This window comes from Dendrobates tinctorius, unplaced genomic scaffold, assembly GCF_039654945.1.
Source record: "Dendrobates tinctorius isolate UK_male_01 unplaced genomic scaffold, ASM3965494v1 ptg000011l, whole genome shotgun sequence".
Lineage (NCBI taxonomy): Eukaryota > Metazoa > Chordata > Amphibia > Anura > Dendrobatidae > Dendrobates > Dendrobates tinctorius.
In genome coordinates this window covers 101,438,794-101,464,019 of record NW_027361679.1, presented here as the reverse complement: position 1 = coordinate 101,464,019, position 25,226 = coordinate 101,438,794, and the positions used below count along the sequence as shown (strand labels likewise).

The following is a 25,226-nucleotide window of genomic DNA, read 5'->3' as shown; positions in this document are numbered from 1 at the left end:
ATTGAAACCAAAAGAGGCACTTTCCTCATGAGCTTGCAGACAGATGCAGAGCCCTAGAACCATAAAAAATTTTCTTGGTTCGTGAAAATCAAAATTATCAAAAAGACTCTGCAGACTATCACTAAGCACATTCCATGTTCTGGATCCAGAGTCGCTTTAACACGTTCATCTGTTTTACTGGTTACCCTAATTTCATATGTTCATATGTAGAGAGATCCTTAACTTACCTGAAGATGCTGTTGGGGTTGGTATGTCATTCAAACTATCTACCCAAAGCTAATTCTTGATTCTTAAGCCCCCGTCACACTAAGCAAAGCTACAGCGATCCCGACAACGATACGACCTGGTAGGGATCATTGCTGTGTCGCTATGTGGTCGCTGGTGAGATGCCAAACAGTCAGATCTTCCCAACAACGCGGCAACGATACGGCGACCCGTAGCGACCTTTGTAACGATGTCACGCCATGTGTCTCGCTTCTTAATCGCTAACTAGGTCATTGGTAAGGTGTCAAACGTACCGATGCATGCTACCCAGCGGGACCTCAACGATCAAAAAAAGTCCAGGACATTCCGACACGACCAGCGATATCACAGCAGGGGCCTGGTCGCTGCTACCTGTCAAACGTAGCGAGATCGCTGCTGAGGTCGCTGTTGCATCACAAAACTTGTGACTCAGCAGTGACGGGGGCTTTAGACCGCCCTTAATGTTTCAGTTTTTGGGCCCACGTGCCCAGGCTATGCCTGAGCACATTATCTGTGTTATCCTGTCGACCTACGCTTAAAAGGGATTTTCCCAAGAACAAAAGTTAATTTTAATCAATAGATCTTGGAATAATAATAATAATCCTTTGTGATTCCCTGCCTGTCCTGTCTGTATACTTTATTTTGCTCCTTCCCCCTGCCCATGGAGATGTGGTATGATCAGACCATGTTCCTGTATGGGCAGACACAGCCATTACACAGTACACAGCAGGGGCACATTTATAAGATTATCTCAGCACAGGAACATTTTATTTAAACATATCCAATTGTGGAAATTATTATTATTCCAAGATCCAGTGATTAAAATGAACTTTTGTTCGTGGGAAAACTCCTTTAATGCAGCTATCTGCACAGTGTTACATGATCACCGTTGTATCTGACATATCCCTAACTGCATACAGTACATACAGTTAAAACTTTATTTCATTTGCTTCGCCGCACTATAGGACCCATTTCTTAATGGTGCTTGTCACTTTAAGTAGTTATTGTGCTGCTAATCGGAGATTGTATATGTATCCCTGCCTGGGTTCTTCTCAGTTTAATAGATCCAATGACTGACAGACGATCTATTGGACCATACTTCTGGCCTCATGGTAGTATTACCAGATTCCTATTGTAGACATAACTAGCACATTGACGTCACTGTTTTGTCACAGTCTCAAATGGAAGTCATCAGGTCAATGTAATTCGAACTGCCCTTAAGGTATGCCTCAAGCTTTATCTTGATTTGCACATAATGCTCATTTCCAGTGTCTCTTTTAGTTCTTCTTTTAGGCAATAAACCCTCAGACCTCAAGCAGCAACCTTACAAAGTTTTCCAATAATAGCTATGGATATACATCCCTTACAAATGGATGAGCCCCACCCCTCCATGTTCATTGATGGGTTCTTACCATTTCCTAAAATGTATAAATATGCAATGTTCTTGTAAAATTAAGCAATATTGCATTCCACTTATTAAAATGTTGCCCCATTATCCCTAAACTTTTAATTTTTTTACTCTAGTTTTCAGGGGACCAGGGTCAAACATGCACAGTGCTTACAAGCTATTTCATAATGGGCTTGTAAGCACTGCACTGAGGATGGCAGGGATTGCTGGAGCAGAATGTAAGCTCTTGCTACCAGCTAGCTTCAGTTACACTGAGTTTCCGATATCGTATAGACAAGTTACCTCATATAACAGCATCAGAAGTGTGCAGTTCAGACCAGCAGTCTGATGATGTAGCTGGCTCGCCAGAACTGTCAGTCAATCAATCAGAAATGTCCAATTCCTGGCAATCAGGAAACCTGGAGGCAGGGGAATGGTGCACTCCTGAAAAAATGGAAATGAACTCTAAGGTCTCCCTCACAGCATATAACATGGCCGAGTGCTATGTGAAAAAACAACGTATAGCACTTGGACCAGTGTTATTCTATGGGGCAGCTTAGATACGCAATTATTTTCTCATGCCTAGTCAGCATGAGAAAACAATCGCAGCATGCTGCGAGTGCATCCAAAAATCGGATTGCAGACACCCATTAAAGGGTGCGTGCGAAAAATCGGACTGAACTCGGATGCCATCCCAGTGCCGTGCGATAGTCATGGATGTCGGCAATGGAGGAGATGGAGAAGTTACTTTCTCCACCTCCTCTGCACCGATGTTTTGTGATTCTCTGATGCGAGAGAGGATAGGAGCACAGAGCACTGACACTCGGCTCCCACGCGCAGCAGAGTCCAGTGTCATTAGTATATCGCATCCAATGCGATATTATATGCTAGTGTGATCCCGGCCTTAAATGAAGTATCAGATTGAGTCTATGAATATTTGGAAGCAAAAAAACTGAAACTATTTGCTCTTAACTTGGCAGATATGGATTAACTCCTTACATTCTTAATACATGCTACATGTGAGCAGCTAGATGGCTGCTTTCTTCACTAGCTTCATTTCTGTATAACTTTTTTCTTCAACCGTCCAAAAGGAAGTCCCATGTGCTGAAATAAATTAACACTACAGATTGTGTGGTTTCTGCATCATGCGATTAATATTCCTCTACTCTCTCAAAGGCAGAGATCACACATGCGAGAAACTCGGACGAGTCTCGCATGTTAATACCCGACACTGCCGCCGGCACTCGGACTGGAGCATGCGGCCGCCTAGAAATACATGCCACACGCTCCGCTCCCAAGTGCCGGAGACAGTGCCGGGTAGTAACATGCGAGACTCAAATGTGTGATCCCGGCCTTATAGAGATGAACGGATCGGACTGGATTCAAATTCGAGAAATCCACCGGATTTCACTGGGATATTCGATTTGCCCGGAATTTATTCTCTGTGAATTGTATGTTCCTTATAATTCTCTGGTGTCTGGAGATATTTATTCCAGAATATAATAAAAAATGTAGACAAAAAAATACAACAATACTCACCTCACCGCTCACTTTCACTGCTCATTGTCCCCAGTAAGGTCTTCTATGTCTCTTCCTGCTGTAAGTCCAGACATCTTCACACTAAGCCAGGATGTCTCTGCGCATATAAAAATCGTAGAGTGCCTGTCATAAGGTCGCAGTGAACGTCCTGAAGTCACGACATCCCAACATAGCGTGAAGAAGCCCTAAACTTAAGCAACTGTTAGCGGTAAAAACAGGCGGCAAGGACCTACAGGAATAGCATGCAGCAGTGGAGTCCAGTAGGTGAGCAATGAAGTGAGTATTCATTTTTTGTAATTTTTTTTAGACGTTTACCTGGCCCTCTATGGTTCATCAAAATAGCTGCAATCTTGTTGAATTTGCCCCCCTGAATGTGTGGGACATCATATCGCTTTGGATCATGGATATAGTGCAAGATTTTGCACTAAGGCCTCTTTCACACTTCAGTTTTTTGTGTCAGTTAAAATCTGCCAAAAAGGCGGACAAGCGGATCCGTTCTTAACTGATGTGAACGGATGGCACAGGATCCGTTTTTTGACGGATCCGCAAAATGAGGAAATTTAAAGGAACCGCTGGCCGGAAAGAGGAGAGAGAGAGAGAATTTTTTTGTGTCCGGCACCCAGACAGAATTTCGGGTTAAATCAGTGTCTGGAGGATCCGCCGGCCAAAAAAACGTTGCAAACTCCGTTTGGAAATCTTTGAGGATGTTGACGGACAGCAAAATTATGGCGGATCCGCACAAAAATGGACGGCAATCCGTCAAGATCCGCCAATAATGAAAATCAATGGGGAAAAAAACGGATCCGCAAAAAAAAATTGCTGATCCGTTTTTTCAAAACCTGGCGGATTTTGACTGATTGTAAAAAACGGAAGTGTGAAAGAGGCCTGAGAAGTCACTAATGTTATTTAGCACTGCAGGGGCATATCTTAAGGAGGGACTCAAATGTTTGCCACAGGTGTTGAGGGAGAGTGATGGCAGTAACGAGTCACTGTGTATAAGTCCGTATATTTAGATATAGTGTGAAAGCGCTACATTGAACCATGCTGCAGAGAAAATCAGCAGCTTACAAGAATTGCATTTAGTAAAATGTGCAACAAACCTGCGCCTTCTTGCCAGAAAAATACACTGCGATGTTTACTACTCAAATTACTACAACAGTTTTCCCGAGGGTCAGGAGATGGGAGGATCAATCCTCCATGAATAAAAAAGATTTATTACTATAAAATCACAGTATTCTTTTGTTGATCCTACTATCTAATCTGCAAAACATTTTTGGAGAGATTTTTGACAATATGATTATGGGCCTGCAGCTTTAATATGCTGACCTTATATAAAGCAACATATTTAGTTGCCAGATCTACTTTCGATTGCCAAGATATCGAGGTTTGGCCGGTATTTTACCTCAGTATTTGCAAGCCAAAACCAGCAGTGGAACAGTCGGAAGAAAAGTTTAATGGAAACATGCGTCCCACTACTGCATTTTTCACGCACTCCTGGTTTTGACTTACAAATCATGAGGTAAAAAAATTCACCAATTACTCAAAGTGTGCATGTGGCCTATAGGTGATGCCTGAAATACGGAATTAATTTATTTTTTGGCAATTTTTTTGTTGCAGAAAAGAAAAAACTCAGTTATTTGCCCTCTCCAGGTCCAGTACTGTCCCTCCCCCATTGAAAATACAAGCAACTGCTGAAGCCAATCACTGAGCTCAGTAACACCTGCATCGGAAAAACCACTAATGTCAGTGATTGGCTGTAGCAGTGATTTGAGTTGTAGTCATGATGCCACCGCTGCAGTCTGTCCTTTCGTCAAAGAAAAAAGCAGCAGTGGAGAGGCAGTGCCAGATGGTGTTTTGGACAACTACTTTAACTTTTGTTTTAATCTACTATATAAGCGTCTAATTCTGTCTGTCTGTTTGTAATGGAAATCCCGGATCGGTGATTGGTCGCGGCCGGCCGTGACCAATCAGCGACGCGGGATTTCCGTTACAGACAGAATTAGACAATTATATAGTAGATAATTAGATTATACTCTCCCCGGCGTTCGGTCCGGTCCGATGGGTGTCGCCGCCCCGTCCGGCGCCTCCCATCTTCATACGATGACGTCCTCCTCCTTGCTACTCCCTCGGCTCCTGCGCACGTATACTTTATCGGCCCTGTTGAGGGCGGAGCAGAGTACTGCAGTGCGCAGGCGCCGGACCTCTCTGACCTTTCCCGGCGCCTGCGCACTGCAGTTCTTTACTCTGCCCTCAAAAGGGCAGATAAAGTACGTGTGTACAGGAGCCGAGGGAGAAGCAAGGAGGAGGACATCATCGTATGAAGATGGGAGGCGCCGGACCGGACCGCGACACCCACCGCACCCGCCCCCACCCCACCCCCGGTGAGTATAATCTAACGTGTTTTTCTTATTTTTCAGGCTTCATCGGGGCTTATCTACAGCATTACTGATGGCGGTGGCCCCAGCTTATGGGGTAAAAATGGGGTGACAGATTCCCTTTAAATAAACTACATACATATTCTAGAATACACGATGCGCTAGAATTGGGCCAGCATCTAGTATCAATATAAGCATAAAGGTAAGTATAAAACCATACCAGGGTACACATTTTCTTTGACAGAATTATTTATGGAGTACCGTAACTTAAATCAACATGATGAAAATAACAATGTTATTTTCACACCTTGATAAATGCACGTAATGGATATTCATAAAGACATACTTCCAGTGTATCATTTTTCATTTTCAATACATAGCAAAATAGTATTTTTCATGAATAAAATAAACATTTAAAGGGGTTCTAATGTATTAGTAAAAAGTGCTTATATACAATTTTAATGGTAAGGCTGGAAATTTGGAGCCTTTTTTTTTTTTGCTACAAAATAAAATAATATAACAAAGCAACTTTACATGTGAAATAATGAAAGTATTTACACTTGACTGAACAAACTGACCACAAGATATGCATTAAACTGACAGACCACAGGGTTATGCTACATTCACTCATTTGACACCCTCCCATGTGTCATCCGTTGTGCATCTGTTTTTTTTTTTCATTTTTAAAAATTGACAGAGGTGAACTGTCTGAACCTTTATTTATCCATTGATTTTTAACAATGGATCAGTGAAAAAGGATGAAACATGGATGGAATGGTGAAGTAAAAAGTATGTTTTCAGTGTTTCATCCATTTTTAGTGATGAGTGAATGTGCTTGGATAAGGTGTTATCTGAGCATGCTCAGGTGCTAACCGAGTGTCTTTGGCGTGCTTGAACACATGCATGAATTGCCTATTTGTTAGACAATCCCTGCATGTGTTGTGGCTGTCGAACAGCCACGAGACATTAAGCCACGAGGACTCGAACATATTTATCAAGCACGCCGAAGACACTCGGTTAGCACTGAGCACGCTCAGATAACACCTTATCCCAGCACGGTCGCTCATCACTAGTCTCTACAATTGAAAACAAATGAGAATAGAACCTACTCTGAGACTCACTGAACAACAGCACAGATCTGTTTTTAAAACTGATGTTTGTATGGATCAATTAAAAGGAATCTGTCACCCCTTTTTTCGAATATGAGCTGCTGGCACTGACATCAGGGGCTGATCTACAGCATTCTGTAATGCTGTAGATAAGCCCCCGATGTAACCTGAAAGATAAGAAAAAAGAGTTAGATTATACTCACCGGGGGGGGGGGGGCAGTCTGGTCCGATGGGTGACGCGGTCCAGCGCCTCCCATCTTTATACGATGCCGTCCTCTTCTTTACTTCCTGTCGTGGCTCCAGCGCACTGCTCTGCCCTGTTGAGGGAAGAGCAGAATACTGCAGTGCGTAGGCGCCGGACCTCTCCCAGCACCTGCGCACTGCAGGACTCTGCTCTGCTCTCAACAGGGCAGAGCAGTGCGCCTGCGCAGAAGCCACGACAGGAAGGAAAGAAGAGGACGGCATTGTATGAAGATGCGAGGTGCCAGACTGGACCGCGACAACCATCGGACCGGACCGGACCCCCTGGGTGAGTATAATCTAAAGGTACTGTCACACTAAGCGATATCGCTAGCAATATCGTTATAACTTGTGACGTTATAGCGATATTGTTAGCGATATCGCTGTGTCTGATACTTACCTACGACCCGCTCCCCCGCTGGTTATCGCTGATCACGCGAGAACGTCCAGGACCGCTTCTCATCGTCAGCTTCCTGCGGCGCTTCATGTGGGAGACGAGCGACGAGCGTGGAGCCGGGCGGGAAGACGCAGGATCGCCTGGTGTGACAGGTAAGTAGCGACCCCCGACCCCTGTGATGTCGCTGGTGAGATCTGCCTGTGTGACAGCTCACTAGCGACCACTTAGCGATGCACCAGCGATCCTGACCGCGTCATATCGCTGGTGCATCGCTAAGTGTGACAGAACCATAACTTGTTTTTCTTATCTTTCAGGTTACATTGGGGGCTTATCTACAGCATTACAGAATGCTATAGATAAGCCCCTGATGTCGGTGCCGGCAGCTCATATTTGAAAAAAAGGGGTAACATTCCTTTTAAATTCTACAGGCTGTTTATAAAACAGACAGCACACAGATTCGAACATTGGATCTGTAAATGTAGCCATAGACTGTGGTCCGACTGCAGCATTGACACTACACTGTAGACTGACAAACTGCAGCGCTTACATTAGGCTGATGTCTGATAAACTGACTGAAACCTTTAGAGAATATCATGTACTCTACATTCTGGCAACCTGCAGACATCACCGTGTCGACATTGTTTAGTTTCATTTGCAATCATTTTAGCTGTCATCTGGAACCCTGTAAAAGAGCATTAAAATAGGTAAAACTTCTTGTTGACACACAATGTAATTGTTCCTCTAAATAAAAAAAGAACGTGAACATCGTATCTGTACAGCTATGGTCCGTGGAACCTCAGTACGAAGACCAATTATTATTATTTTTAACAGAAGTCAATTAAAAAGTTTTATTAATGCTCAGTTTGCTAAAACTTTAGAACCTCTTTAAACAATCTAATTAACATGAAACACACTGCTTCATTAAAACCAACAACATAAATAGTTTTCTTTTATTTCATTTTTGCTGTATGGTTTGGTACCTTATACAAATCAATTAAAAAATAAAATAAAATAAAAATAAACTACACAAGCAAATATACTTTGAAAAACAAATAAAATAAAACCTTTTGTAAATTAAGTTGTATAAAACACAAGGTACCAGAAAATACAGCAATGACTAAAGAAAATATCATCAAAAGGTCCACCAATTATGTATTGCTAGGTAAATGTTTAATAAATATAATAAATTCAATTAAGAATTACATTTGATAAGCAAAATTTAGTTTTACTCCCATACTTGTCTCTCTGAAGGGCTCTAAGCGACAGCATGAAGAAAAGGAAAGAAAAAAACAGTAAGTAAGCTTACTCAAACAGTCGGAATATTTGTAACAGAATATGAGTTGTTCTAGTGGACACTGTAAAGAATAATAAACCATAATTGATAAATCTTTAAAAATAGTGGCTAATGTTACTAACTAGCAGCGATGAAGTGCTAAAAAAAGAGGGCTTGCCCCATGGTTTGCATCATCTTAATATAGCAAATAAAAAAAATCAATTAATATATTTCCTTACATATTATACCAACATGGTAACTATTAAAGGGGTATTATCGTTCCGACAAACAATGTACATTCATTGAATATACATATATGATATTGTATATCAATTGCTCACAGTCTACAACATCTTTCCTTTAAGTCATTCATTAGGAAATCTGTTCTGACTTCATAAAATCACACACAGTTAATTTTAAGGATTGGCAAACCAGGCAATTGCTCCGGGGCCTAGAGCAACAGATCTATTGTAGCAACCTGAGATTTTAATGGGAAAAAAACATTTTTGTTATAGCCAGTTCAGGACCAGGCCTATTTTCACCATAAAGACCAAACATGCTTTTCTCGATTTTATTTTTCCATTGTCACATTCGAGAAGCCATCATTCTTTTATTTTTTAATTGATGCTACTATATGAGGGCTTGTCTTTTAACTATGATTTGTATTTGTCATTGACACTATTTGGTGGTACATATGAATTTTCGATCACTGTTTATTATACTTTTGAGGAAGAGGAAAAACTACTTTTATACAAAAAGTCACAGATTGTATATGTGTGTACATATAATTCTATAGTGGGTACGGAAAGTATTCAGACCCAATTAAATTTTTCACTCTGTTTCATTGAAGCCATTTGGTCAATTCAAAAGGGGTCTCTTTTTCTCATTAATGTACACTCTGCACCACATCTTAACTGAAAAAAACAAATGTAGAAATTTTTGCAAATTTATTAAAAAAGAAAGACTGAAATATAACATGGTCATAAGTATTCAAACCCTTTGCTCAGTATTGAGTAGAAGCACCCTTTTGAGCTAGTACAGCCATGTGTATTCTTGGGAATGATCCAACAAGTTTTTCACACCTGGATTTGGGGATATTCTGCCATTTTTCCTTGCAGATCCTCTAAACTTCTGTCAGGTTGGATGGTGAACGTTGGTGGGCAGCCATTTTCAGGTCTCTCCAGAGATGTTTAGGTCAGGGTTCTGGCTGGGCCAGTCAAGAATGGTCACAGAGTTGTTCTGAAGCCACTCCTTTGTTATTTTAGCTGTGTGCTTAGGGTCATTGTCTTGTTGGAAGGTGAACCTTCAGCAAAGTCCACAGCACTCTGGAAGAGGTTTTCATCCAGGATATCTCTGTACTTGGCCACATTCATGCTTCCTTCAATTGCAACCAGTCGTTCTGTTCCTGCAGCTGAAAAAACACCCCCATAGCATGATGCTGCCACCACCATGTTTCACTGTTGGGATTGTATTGGGCAGGTGATGAGCAGTGCCTGGTTTTCTCCACACATACCACTTAGAATTATCACCAAAAAGTTCTATCTTCATCTCATCAGACCAGAGAATATTATTTCTCATAGTCTGGGAGTCATTCATGTGTTTTTTAGCAAATTCTATGCGGGATTTCACATGTATTGCACTGAGGAGAGGCTTCTGTCAGGCCACTCTGCTATAAAGGCTCGACTGGTGGAGGGCTGCAGTGGTAATTGACTTTGTGGAACTTTCTCCTATCTCCCTACTACATCTGTGGAGCTCATCCATCATGATCTTGGGGTTCTTCTTTACCTCTCTCACAAGGCTCTTCTACCATGATTGCTCTGTTTGGCTGGATGGCCAGGTCTAGGAAGACTTCTGGTGGTCCCAAACTTCTTCCATTTAAGGATTATGGAGGCCACCATGCTTTAAGGAACCTTGAGTACTGCAGAAATTCTTTTGTAACCTTGGCCACCTCTGTGACTTGCCACAATTCTGTCTCTGAGCTCCTTAGCCAGTTCCTTTGACCTCATGATTCTCATTTGGTTTGACATGCACTGTGAGCTGTGAGGTCTTATTTAGACAGATGTGTGCCTTTACAAATCAAGTCCTATCAGTTTTGTTGTGAATTCTCTTGATCGGACTTCTGAGTCGGGGCTCCCTCTGGTGATTATTGCGGGTAGTGGAGCTGGCCGGGTTGATAGAAGTCTGCCACCTGACGACGACGATTGGAAATCAGGGGTTACTGATTTGGAGGATATAAGTGAGCAGGCTTCCCTCAGTTGTTGCTGGTGATTAGTTCTTCCTGTGCATTCTGAGGTCTGCTGTCTCCTGCCTGATCCTGCATGTTTCAGTTAAGTTGTTCATTTGCTAATCCTTTGCATCTGATATGTTTTTGCCTCTTTCTGCTTTGTTGTGAGGGTTCAGCGTGCTCCCTGCTGGGGCTGTGCAGGACCCCGCTCCATATGTTGCAGCTTGTGTCTGTTTGTTCGGTCCCCTGTTATATTAGTCTCTTTTGCTTTGTTGCCAGTTTCACCAGAATGCTGATATAGTGCGGGAGAGGTCGTGAGACCTCAGTGTTTTTGTACATCAGACATGTTGGATTTTTTAGGGTTTTTGCATGATTGCAAACAGAGTCTTTCCTTTCCTATCCTATCTAGACAGTTTGGGACCCATTATTTGCTCAGTCTGTTTTCTGTCTGTGTTTGTGACTCATCTTGTCTCACCGACAATATATGTTTGGGGGCTATTTCTTTGGGGTTCTACTCCAGGGCAGTTTAGATTTCACCTTTCTTGCTTTAGGCTTAGTTAGTTCTCTGGCTGTGCAGAGGCGTCTAGGGCATCGTAGGTACGCCCCATGGCTACTGCTAGTTGTATTGTTAGGATTAGGGGTCTGCAATCCGCTAAGTTACCAACCTTTCTGGCTTCCTGGTGGCCTAGCCTAATCTTGCCATCCTCCTCGGTGACCTATTTTTAACACAGTTTATTTAAACACAGTTGGACTTCAATGAAGGACAACCATCTCAAGGAAGATCACAAGGAAATGTGCAGCATGTGACTTAAATATGAGTGTCTGAGCAATGGGTCTGAATACTTATGACCATGTGATATTTCTTTTTATTTTTTTTTTTTAAATACATTTCCAAAAATTTCTACATTTCTGTTTTTTTCAGTCAAGTTGTTGTGCAGAGTGTACATGTGTACATGAATGAGAATAAAATTACCTTTTTTCAATTTACAAAATGGATGCAATTAAACAAAGAGTGAAGAATTTAAATGGGTCTGCATACTTTCCGTACCCACTGTAAATATATATACATACACACACACAGTATTGGTCACATTTTCTCAGCATGGATTACACCATTAATGTATCAAATCCTCAACTCCGATTGCTGAAATAAAAACCCAAACTTGTAAGGAACTTCCACCATGCTTCACTGTTGCCTGCAGACTCTCATAATTGTACCATTCTACAGCCCTTTGTCAAACAAACTGCCTCCTGTTATAAACAAATATTTCATATTTGACTCATCAGTCAAGAGAACCTGCTGCCATTTCGCTGCACCCCAGTTCCTATGTTTTCATGCTTATTTGAATGACTTTGCTTTTCTTTCACGTCGAAGGTATGTTTTTGGCTTCAATTCTACCATCAAGATCACTTCTGGGCAGACTTCTCTGAACAGTAGATGGAGATAGCTGGGTCCCACTGATAGCTCTCAGTTCTGAGCTGACTGTCCTGTTACTTCTCAGCACACTACTCAGCACATGACGTGGGGTGCGCCTGCAAGGGTTAATTTATCTCCTCTCACTCATTCCAGCACTCAACAACTGTTCTAGGCTATAAAGGAAACATAAATCATGCCCTGACAGTCCACACAACCCGGTTTATTAACACGCCGCCATCACTCATCAAATACACAAAATATGTTGCTTTCTGACAATCAAAAAGGTCACACACTCTTTGAAAGGCTATGGATTCTTTAGAGCACACAAGGATAAACTTATTAAAGATTTTAAGCTTTAATATAAAAATAAACAGTGCTTACAAAAATGAAATAAAAAGGTAAAAATAAAACACAAATATGCAAAACAGTTATAAAATAAAAAGGAAGACTTAACAGAAATACCTAAACGTTTCTGTTTACAGATATCTTCTGTTTCCTTGAGGGAAGGAGATATGAATTATGGATCTCACCAACATACTTAGCCCTCACATTTGAACAACTTTCTTTTGCGCCACCCGGCTTTTTATAGTCCTGACCAAAGGCTCATATTTCCAGGATCACCTGAAATGGACTATTTAAAAATTGCTGTTTTTGATTGGATGGTTAGATAATGGCCTTGCATTTCAAATATCCTGTGTCTCCCCCACTCCTTTCTATACAGTCAATAGGAAATATTCTGCCTAGTTAATGTCCATTTGTTTCTCTTTGAAGCTCAGGGTCCAGGAGCTGAGGTGCCATGTTTGAAACCTTCAGCAAAAAAACCTTTGTGTTTGCAATACTGGTATATCCAGTTTCACCCTTTTGTCAACTAAATGTAACTCTACTGCTGTTATGCTTTTCTCTTATTGTTTATATATTTCCTTCACACCTCCCCCCTTTTTGACATGCATGGGAGTTTGACTTAAGGCACTTTTACATTTAGCGATGCACCAGGGATCCGACCGGCGATCCGACCCGGTCAGGATCGCTGGTGCATCGCTAAATGATCACTAGTGAGCTTTCACACAGAAAGATCTCACAGCGATGCAGCAGCGACGCAGCGCACGATACTCACCTTTCACACACAGCGATCCTGACGTCCTCCCGCCCGCGTCCAGCGTCGCTCGTCTCACACAGCAGGAAGCCCAGCAGGAAGCAGACAAGAAATGGAGCCGCCCAATCTTGCACGATCAGCGATGGACAGCAGGGGAGCCGGTCGGAGGTAAGTATAACATAGCGATATCGCTAGCAATATTGCTATAACGTCACAAAATCAGTGACGTTTTAGCGATATTGCTAGCGATATCGCTATGTGTAAAACCCCCTTTACTGATCAACTCCTTATTATGTATCCAGTTCCGACCCCCCTTGGTGAGATAAACCATCAGCATTGCCATGATAAATTCCTTTCTGATGTAGAATTGTAAAATCATTTTGTTGTAAAGTGAGGCTCCATCTTAGCAATTTTCCATTTTCCCCTAGCACTCTGTTGAGCCAGCTCAGTGGTTTATATGATCTGTGATCACGGTGAAGTTGCGCCCATAGAGGTATGGCTGTAGTTTTTGTAGAGCCCACACAATTGCTAAACACTCCTTTTCAATTGTGGCATAAGCAACCTCTCTGGGCAGAAGTTTCCTGCTTAGGTAGAGAATTTGGTGCTCTTCACCTTGCTAGTTCACCTGGCTGAGAACCGCACCTAGTCCATAAGTGCTGGCATCAGTCTGCACCAGGACCCAATGAGTGAAATCTGGGGCCTGAAGGATGCACAAGCCAGCCAATGCTGATTTTACGGCACAAAATGATTTCTCACATTGAAAAGTCCAGAAAATAATTTGAGGAAGCTTCTTCTTTATCAGATAATCAGATAGGTTAACGGCTTAGCCAGAGCATCGGAGCACAAACTTCCTATAATAACAGGCCGTACCCAGAACATACTTTGCATGTTTCTTGGTTCATGGGGTAGGCCAGGTTGTGATGGCTTCTACCTTCCCTTGTTCTAGTTTTAGCAGCCCTCTCACCACATTGAGCCCAAGGTATTGTACTACCAGATGGGCTATCTGACAGTTCCCTGGCTTAACAGTCAGACCTGCTGATGTTAATTCTCTACAGCATAGAAACCAACAGCCAGACCTTCTACACCTCCTCATAGACCCTCAGTCTGGCTTTACGGTCATACCAAACTTTCTGGTTGATTTGGGCATGGGTCACACTCTCATGAGGCAGTTCGCTCAGTTTCTTCATTGTCTCCTAGAGTTTTAGGGTCATCCTCCCAACAGTCCTTAATCAGATCAGGAGACTGCCTGACTTTTTCTTCCATAAAGGAGATCAAAGGGGGAGAATCCTCTTGAGGCCTGGGGTAGCGCTCGGTATGCAAAAAAGAGATGAGAGAGGTAACGTTCCCAGTCTTTCCCTTCAATCTCCATCAGCATCTTGAGCATTTGTTTTAGGGTAAGTTCACACTGGGCGTTTTTGCTGCTTTTTTTTCTGCAGCAAAACCTGATTTATTGGCAGGAAAGAAGATGCGGCAAAAACACATGTTTAGGTGCATTTTTGGTGCAGATTTGGTGTTTTTTTTGGTGCGTTTCTGGTGCCTCTTTGTTCATGCTAATGTCCATGACTTTTCTGCAGAAAAAACGCTGCAAATAATGATACCTGCGTTTTTGCAGCATTTTTTTCAACACCCATTCAAGCCAATGGGTAAAAAACGCTGAAAGAAGTGACATGCTCTATGTCCAAAATAAGCAGCTAAGCACAAAATCCTGATGAGACAAAAAAACAATGTGTGTGCATGAGATTTCTGAAATCTCATAGGCTTTTCTGGTACTGTAAAAAGCAGCAGAAAATTAGTATAAAAAACGCAGCAAAAACGCCCAGTGTGAACATAGCCTAATAGTTCCAGTAAAAAGCTCACAGAGTCCGTTTGTCTGAGGAAGACAAGAGCTGGTTACAAGAGGTCACACCATTTTCTGGACATGACTTTTCATCAAATTAGACATGAATTGAGACACCTGATCAGTCAATACCTCCCTGGGGAAACTCACACAGAAAACACAGTCAGTAGTGCATCTGCAACTTTATCTTCTCACAAGGAATAAAACGCCACAGTTTCTGTATAGTGCGTAAGTATAGTCAACCAATGGAACACAACAGCATTTGCAAGTGGCCCTATGATATCCACAACCATTCAATGGAAAGGTTCATCAATCATTGGTGGTAGTAGTATAGATGGGCTTTTAGTCTTTTATACTCTACTGTGCACAGCAAGAGGAATCACATAAGTAATAACTTAATAACTTTACCCTGAACAGATAGGGAACTACCAACAGCCTTTCCTGGTCCCAATATATTCCCTACTTGTCAGACCCAGCAGGGGGTTGGTCTGCAAGATATCTCCACTTATCCAGACTGCTATATGTTAGCAAGAATTTCTAAATGCTCTATTGGTCTGCAGTGGGGATGCCAGACTCTGGTCTGATACTGAGTATCCGGAGTCTGCTATCTGGAACCTTACCAGATCTGCAATGTGGGCGGGGGGGGTCTCCTGGGCAGTATTAGGGCCCTCCTGTTCTGGCAGTTCTGTCTGAGACTCATCCGCTAATATCTGGGTTGAGTCTAAGCAGCAGCCTCACTGCGAATCACATCTGTCACATTAGTACGGTCCTGCGTATGTTATCTATGAAAACACATTGTACTATCCATTCGGACATCCATTCTACAGGGTGGACCATTTATAAGGATAGACCTGGGTGGGCCATTTATATGGATACACCTAAACTAAATGGGAATGGTTGGTGATATCAACTTCCTGTTTGTGGCACATTAGTATATGGGAAGGGGAAAACTTTTCAAGATGGGTGTTGACCATGGCGGCCATTTTGAAGTTGGCCCATCCAGTTGTATCCATATAAATGGCCCACCCAGGTGTATCCATATAAATGGCCCACTCTGTACATTCCCCAGCCACATCTGTACATTTCCGTGTATCACACAAGCGCTCTGTCATATGTGTTACTGGCTGCCACCTTCTCTGTGGCATTCACTTGCAAGGCAGGGACATAGTGGGATACCATACACATTGGTAGTGATAGTGTCTGATGCAGCCACTTCCCTCAATTCTTCCCCTGCTCCCCAGTCCTGATACACAGAAGCTATAGGCACATCAGGTCTGACCCCCAACTCCAGTTATAGACATTGTCTTTCCTGGAATTATATCCGCAGGGGTCACTATTTCTGGAAACACTAGGGTTACTGCTACTCTAGTGTCTGTGAGGGCAGCGGTAACTTTATTTCCCACAGTGACAGATTGACAGTTCTTATTACTCCTTACATCAGTGCCAGCCACAAATAAGAGAGAAGATGAGGGCCCTGGCGGCTTGGTGGTCATACTGAGGCCTTTTTTCCTATCAGGGCAAGCAACACTGACATGTCCCACTGTGTCCACAGGAAGATATCTATCTGTCATGCAATACCACCAGGGTAGCATTTTATTGGCTCAAAATTAATTCTGAAGAAGAACACCCAAACATACAAACAATGTCATTTAAAACTATCTTAATTGTACAAAAGTGCATGGAGTCTTTGAAGTGATGATATGGCCACCACAGAGACCTGATCTCAACATCATTGAGTCAAGCTGGGATAACATGAAGAGAAAGAATAATGTGTGCAAGTCTACATCCTCCAACCATGTGTGGTTAAGTTCACCCAGATGTTTAGAAAAACTTCCCCACCAAATCTTTTTCAAAAGCTGTGTGCAAGTGTATCTTGTAAAGTTTATGTTTTGATGCTGTTTTGAATGCAAAGGGTAGCTTCACCCAATATTTATTTGATTTTGATTTGTCTTTTATTCATCGACTTTGCATTGGGTTAATTGACAAAAGTAAACTACTAAGACTTCTATTTTTAACCCCTTTCCGACATCGTGCATAATAGTACACCAATGTCGGACTCTCTCCCTTCGATGTGGACTCCAGCGGTGTTTTGAACAGCTGACTTGTGCCTGGAACAGCCGTGGGTGGAATTGTGATCCACCCACACTATTAACCTGTTAAATGCCGCTGTCAAACACTGACAGCAGCATTTAACATGCTCTTCCGGCTGCCGGGCTGGAAATACGTGCATCGCTGACCTCGTCACGTGATCGGGGGGTCAGTGATGCATTGGCATAACAACCAGAGGTGTCCTAGAGACCTCTATGATTGTGATGCTGGACTGCTATGAGCATCACCCGGTGGTCGACGCTCATAGCAATGCTGTAATTCAGCTACATATAGGCGATCTGCTCATTGCCTATATGTAGCAGAGCCGATCAGTGCTTTGTACTGTATTCGACATTGGAAATGTTCTTCTAACTAATGTATTGGGCTATTCTAAAAATCCCCAAAATACCTTAATACATATGATGTAGACGCGCTGTTTGTCCTGATGTGAAGTACAGTATGTTACTGCATCAGGAAGTACATATGGCACAAATACAATAGTTGTACCTGTGCCATCCACTCCACAGCAGCAGCAGCTGGGAAATATAGCTGAGCTAGTGCTGCAACTCCTGACACCAGAGATAGCTTCATTCCCAACAGTTTAACCCCTCTGTTAAACTTCTGAGATGCCAGAAATCTTGAAATATTTGTAGAAAATAAATGGGAAAGACAATGCCAGAATTGTTTTTTTTTTTGCTAACCCCCCCCTCACATAACTAGTTAATAGGTGCGGGTGGCACGATTCCACCTGCGCCTATTGCGGGCACATGTCAGCTGTTCAAAACAGCTGACATGTCTCGGCTTTGATGCGGGCTCACTGCCGGAGCCCTCATCAAAGCGGGGGATCTGACCTTGGACGTACTATTGCGTCCAAGGTCAGAAAAGGATTAAAAGTATACAGCTACATATTAAAAAGCTAATCAAACTTACTCCAAGTAGGATGTAAATATCCTAAAATTAAAGCTGTAAGTCTGCACTTTTAGCCCATAATACCTAAAGTAACAGTTAAAATGCCAAAAATAGTGTCACTGGTCAATTATTTATGGACCTCACTCTGTGTGTGTGCACACATATATATATATATATATATATATATACACACACACACACACACACACATACGTGCATATGTGGGAGTCATCAAGTCATCATTTATGTAAAAGGAGTCAAACAAAAAATATGATTACTGTAATTATATTGACGTAGATAATAAGTTAGGTGAGTGTTGTAAAGATTAAAAAAAAACTAATGTAGAAATGTTTTTATTTAACATTCTGCCTCCAAAGGTTAAAAGAGAATTGATAAAAATGTCATACATAGCTCAGATTGGTAGTAATTGTAACAATATCAAGATTTTCTGAAAAGTGAAAACGTTATGCTTCTCCAAAGATTATTTCTTGTAAGAACAAGTGATTTAATTGTGCAAAATTTGAATGTAAATATATAAACACACACATATATATATATATATATATATACACGGTATATATATATATAATATGAATTGGGTATCACCATAAATCTGTGAAAATGTATATTAAAGTTGGAATGTCAATCATGCCAAATGATGAGTGCGGTAAAAACCTTAAATAAACAATTATGTTAGTGTTGCAAAGTTTTGGTTACTTTGCCTTCTAAAAAATGGTATAGAAATCCATTAAAAAATTATTGAAACTGCAGCTTATCCTGCAAAAACAACAATAGCCCTGTTAAGTCAAAAGTAGAAAAGCTGTAACTTTTAGAATATGACAACACAAAACAAATTTGTTTTAGCATATTTATTGTGCAAGAGTAATTTGATATTACAGTAATCATACTGACACACAAAATAAGTGTAAATCATTATTTGTATTATTTGTATAACTTTTCCAAATTTGCTAATTTTTTATTCCTTCCAGAAAGAGTTAATAAAATGTAATCAATAAGTAATCCAAAATAATGCCATTGAAAAACATAGCTTGTCCCACAAAACAGGCCCCTAATATGGATGCATCATTGGAAAAAACATCAAAATATATTTTTTCACCTTCAGGAAACTTTTGCATCATGGCTCAGTTCTTTGTAAAACAATCGGCCCTTTACTTACCCTACCAGCGCTATGTCTCCTGCACTTTTTTAGTGATCGTCTACAGACTGCATCAATAATGTAACGCAGTACAGCAGTCAATAAATGAGCTCAGCAGCTCCAAAATTGTACATTGTCAGAGCCACTGAGTTACGGGATTGGCTGCAGCACTGTCGATGACACATCACTGTTGTGGCCAATGCACAATCACTGGAGCACCATGGGAAATGTCACATTGGTCTGAAAATGAATCTAGTGATGAAGATACAGCCTTAAACTTAGTGCAATTTTTGAAGCTAAAGATAACCATTAACATACGTAAGCTTGCCATGACCAAGTGACCAAGGAGTCTGTAGAGTTTAAAATGTAAAATAATGATGTCTAAAATGTTAGGCTAACTTTCATAATAAGCTTTCATGTACGTGTACATCAGGAATCACACTGTTTGGCCATTATATGCCCTGGATTCTGATTTTCTTTTGTAAGCAATTTTCACCTCTTTAGGTTCTAAAATATAGAAGCTATCATCCTTCAACTTTACTCTCTCCCTTGGCTTGTATAGGCAGAAGATGTAATCTGACTAAAAACTGAAGATTGATGTGTAGATAGATAAGAGCAGTTTTTCAGTGAATGATCAGGATATGAGAGAAAAGGTATCCGAAGGAGGTAGTGAGCAGAGAGGCTCAGTCAAAAAAGGTCCATCACACAGGCCCAACATAGGGCTCAAGTGTATTGCTGAGCATCTCGTGAGGGTTAAGGGGGCAGTAATACATTACATGTACAGCAATAGAACTTTAGAAAAATATTGACACTCCCTTGTTTTTAGTGCAAAATGTAAAATGTATTTAATCTAAAATTGTAGGTGAAATGGGAGGGCATAGATTGACCACGGCTACTGATGGACATATGAGCATGCAGGTTCTTCACAAAAGCCACCTTTTAGCTACCACCCACAATAAAACATGGTATAATATGGTCGGGGCAAATAACTTACATATCAAAAAAATGTTCCCTTCAAACATCCAATTTTTGATATCAGCACAATAAACCAGTAGAGACCAGTAAAGAGAAAGTTATTTAATTATGAAGCAAATGAATTATATATAGGAAGAGTGTAGGGTACATAAAATATTTGGTCCTCAATGTCCCTAGTATTCCCAGTATCAGTTTCCCGCCTTACAGAGGAGGCGGTACCCTACAAACACACAAGTGGCACCCTTGCCCTTGTCGTCAGACAATTAACAGACCATTAAATAAACACACTAAGGTTTAAAATAACAGAAATAACAGTAAAAAAAATCTAACCATATAGGCTGAAACATGTAAAAAATTATATCCGGTTATACTAAATAATAATCAATACAAAAATATCATACAATAGAAAAAACACCAGAAAGTAAGCAAATACCCATGTAGGGTACAGCATCTGATATTACTGTATATTGAAACTGAATAGTAAATTATGAAATCAAATAGACTGATAGAAGGCATTTTCTGTTACACCACATAATAGAAAAGATGCTGTGAGGTCACATGCACCCAAAAACATGTTCCCATGTAAGACATACTAAACAATAAGGTGCCCAAAAGGAACTAGTACTGGATCCTCAAACAGAAACCTAGAAAAACTAATCCATGCTGTGTTCCGAGACCAGACCAGAAATCAAAATAAATAAATAAATAAATGGAGCACTTCACTGTTTTTGGGACTTTTAAGAAGTATGTCCCCCCAGTCCTTGTAGCCCGTACAACCTTTTTCAACAAGATTTCCCCTTGAATGTTGGGTTCATTAGGAGACCATACATAGGAAGGGTTCAGAAGGTACATCTAAAGGAGTAACCAAAGACACACGCATGATAGCATGCAAGCAATCCACACGTATCAGCATTAATATCTGTACAGGGTCTAATGTCAATTTCTGTTCCTCCACACATGGTCATTATAATGAAAACACAATAGGAGAAAAAAGACTCTACGGCACAATTGCGTATGTGTTAATATACAGCATACTAGAAGTCCATGTAATGAGCGCTAGTACAAGCTATACTAGATGCAAAAAAGCTATCCTATATGTGCAAGGAGATAGATGGTATAACAGCAACTCAGCCAGTATTTACATAGCAAAAATACAAGGATCTTGCATATCTATTTGAGGTGAGCTTGGTATGTGGCATCCCCACGACCTTACTAGAATAGGCCTAAGATGCTATCTCACTGTATCCTTAGTAATAATAACAATGCCTGCCACAGCATCATATTATGTAGACAATGCCACAGACAGTCCAAAGTACACATTTGTGTGAAATAGAGTTTGTCCCCTTCGTAATTTCCTATTCTTTTGCATGTTTCTCACACTTAGGCTAAGTGCACACGTACCGGAACTCTCGCGGAAATTACCGCGAGAATTACGGAATTCCAGTCCGCGGGAAAATCGCATTTTAAATTCCCGCGATTTTCCCGCGGAAAAACTAGCATTTTGCAAGCGTATTTAGCTTGCAAAATGCTAGCGTTTTCCAAGCGATCTGTAGCATCGCTTGGAGAACTGATTGACAGGTTGGTCACACTCGTCAAACATAGTGTTTGACAAGTGTGACCAACTTTTTACTACTGAGGCCGCCTATGCGGCATCAATAGTAAAAGATAGAATGTAAAAGAAAATAAAAAATACTGTTATTCTTACCTTCCGACGTCCCGCGCATCCGTTCCCAGTAATCCTTTGCGAAAATGCCCGTGATGGCGTCCGTTCTCGCGGGATCGCGACGTCTCACGGTAATTCACGATGACGTCGCGCGAATGACCGCGAGACTTCCCGATCCCGCGAGATCGGACGCCTTCGCGGGCATTTTCGCAAAGGATTACTGGGACCGGAGCGTGGAGAGAAGCGAGAATGCTGCGCGGGACGCCGGAAGGTAAGAATAACAATATTTTTTATTTTATAATTCTATTTTTTACAGGGATATGGTACCCAAAGCCCGGAGGACAGTCTCCTCTCCTCCGGACCGTGGGTACCATCCGCAATTGTTCTGCTTACTTTCCGCATGTTGTGCACAGCCACATGCGGGAAGTAAGCGGAACAATGCATTCCTATGGGTGCGAGATTGCCGCGATTCTGCAAAATAATGAGCATGCTGCGTTTTTTACCGCAAAGCGATTCCGCAGCGGTAAAAACCGCAGCATTAGCACAGCATTGCGGAATACCATAGGAATGTATGGGATGCTTATTTTTCGCGTTTTCGTGGCAAAATCGCGCAGTTAAAACCGCCGCGGAAACGCAAAAAAAAGCCACGTGTGAACTCAGCATTACATGTTTCAGATCACCAAGCAAATTTAAATATCAAAGAAAACACAAGTAAACACAAAATGCAGTTTTTAAATGAACGTCTTTATTATTAAGGGGAAAAGAATTCCAAACCTACATGGGCATATGTGAAAAAGTGATTGCTCCTAATAACTGGTTGGGTCGCCCTTAGTAGCAACAACTGCAATCAAGCTTTACAACAATTGGCAATGAGTCTTTTACAACACCTTGGAGGAATTTTGGTCCACTCATTGTTGTAATTCAGCCACAATGGAGGGTTTCCAAGCATGAACCGCCTTTTTAAAGTCATGCCACAGCATCTTAATCAGATTAAGGTCAGGACTTTGTCTATGCCATTACAAAGTCTTAATTTTGTTTTTAAGCCATTCAGAGGTGGACTTTCTGGCTTGTTCTGGATCATGGTCCTGCTGCATAACCCAAGTGCATTTCAGCTTGAGGTCTTGAACAGATGGCAGGGCCCCCTCCTTCAGGATTTTTTGGTAGACAGCAGAATTCATGGTTCCATTTACCACAGCAATTCTCCAGGTCCGGAAGCAGCAAAACAGCCCCAGATCATCACAATACAACCACATTTTACTGTTGGTATGACGTTCATTTTCTGAAATGCTGTGTTACTTCTATGCCAGATGCAATGGGACATACACCTTACAAAAAGTTCAACTTTTGTCTTGTCAGTCCATAGAGTATTCCCCTAGAAGTCTTGGGGATCATCAAGATGTTCTCTGGCAAAACTGAGATGAGCCTTTATGTTCTTCTTGGTCAGCAGTGGTTTTCATCTTGCAACTCTGCCATGCAGATCATTTTTACCCAGTCTCTTTCTTATGGTGGAGTCATGAACACTGACCTTAACTAAGGCAAGTGAGGCCTGCAGTTCTTTCAATGATATTGTGGTGTCTTGGGGTAATTTTGGTTGGCCAGCCACTCTTAGGAAAGTTCACCACTGTTCCATGTTCTTGCCATTTGAGGATAATGGCTCTCACCGTGGTTCGCTGGAGTCTCAAAGCTTGAGAAATGGCTTTATAACCTTTTCCAGACTGAAAGATCTCAATTACTGTGTTTCTCATTTGTTCCAAAATTTATTTGGTTCGCAGCATGATGTCTAGCTTTTGAGGATCTTTTGGTCTACTTCACGTTGTCAGGTAGGTCCTATGTTAGTGATTTCTTAATTGAGAGCAGTCAGGTAGCAGTCAGGCCTGTATGTGGCTAGAGAATTTGAACTCAGCTTCCAAAAGATGTGATAAAGTTCAGTTATTTCATGTTTTAAGGGGAGGGGCAATCACTTTTTCACACAGGGCCCTGTAGGTTTGGATTTCTTTTCCCCTTAATGATAAAGACAATAATTTAAAAACTGCATTTTGGGTTTACTTGAGTTTTCTTTGTCTATTTAAGTTTGTTTGATGATCTGAAACATTTAAGTGTGACAAATATGCCATATAATAAGAAATCAGAAAGGGGGCAAACACTTTCACACAGCTGTAAATACACAGCACAAAATGTGGTGATGGTGTGCATATAAAATAATTTATAAATATGTGAAACATGTACAATCAGCACTTCACACAAAAAACTTAAAATGCCCATATCATATATTAAATTACAATACAGACTTCAGAGAAATAAGATACTACCAACTATATTACAAAAGTGGTAAAAATGAAAATTGACAATACACACACAAACATTATACAGATACACAAATGCCATAGATGAAATAAAATGCTACAAAATACTCCCACAAATATGAGTCATTAAGTGCAAACACAATTTGTCATTTTGTACAGCCAAAATGCTCATTTTCCTAACAAATTAAATCAAGACCATGTTAGAAAATGAGTACACTCCAATGAAAGTTGCAGGAGCAAGGCTTAGACTACAATTAACAAGAATTCAACTACAGGTAAGTCTAATTAATTGAATAGATGTCCAGCAGACAAGGAAGCAAAGAAAACTCCTTCCCATTTCATGCTGTAAACAATGGCACCACATGGAAGAGAAATGTTACAAGACCTGACAAAGAAAATAATTCTTTACAGACTGAAGGGTACAAGAAGATCAGTAAAGCTTTACTACTTATCAATCATAATACTTTAACAAAAGAGATATAAAAATATGACAATAATGGAACTGCTGCCATTTAACAGAGATATTCAGGTCAACTTTGGAAGTTAACACCTAAACATGAGAGCCTGAGGAGAAAAGTTGAAGAAAACAGACATGCTAGTTCACTCCAGTTTGCTAAAGAAAGAGAAAGCCAAACCAGGGTGAGTGTTTCCTGTGTCACAATACTACATACTGTGATAAAACACTCCGGGATCGCCTTTGCTGGGGTCAAAGGTCACGTGCGTTCAGCATGAAACTCAGGCGCAGAGCTGGAATTCGTGTATAACTGACCCTGGGTCAGGTTTATTAACGGTGAAAGCAGTGCATAAAGAAATAAAACATAAAACAAATCCTTGCCTGTCCGGCACTAACTAAACAATGGACAACCTAACTACCAACTGGCGGGCTTCTCCCGTCCAGCCAAACCACAGTTGCAGTGGGCACTGCTTCCACTCACGTGTGTCTCTCACACAGACAGGCTCTCTGTGTTCCCAGGCTGAGACACTCACACAACCACCTG

The 25,226-nt window shown here is 41.2% G+C and overlaps 1 protein-coding gene across 17 annotated transcripts in view; it reads right to left on the bottom strand.

Annotated features, from left to right (window-relative positions):
* Window positions 1-25,226, bottom strand: part of ADGRL3 (adhesion G protein-coupled receptor L3) — a 948,965-nt gene that overhangs the window by 120,469 nt on the left and 803,270 nt on the right. For 3 of the 17 annotated variants that reach the window (XM_073545415.1, XM_073545464.1, XM_073545432.1), the window contains one exon: window positions 8,494-8,545. The exons of 9 other annotated variants lie outside the window; for them this stretch is intronic. In XM_073545415.1, the coding sequence (XP_073401516.1) occupies window positions 8,494-8,545 (52 nt within the window). Of the gene's footprint in view, window positions 1-7,837; window positions 7,973-8,493; window positions 8,546-25,226 lie in introns of all 17 variants that reach the window. 5 more of the 17 variants (XM_073545440.1, XM_073545376.1, XM_073545391.1 and 2 more) reach the window with 2 other exon arrangements.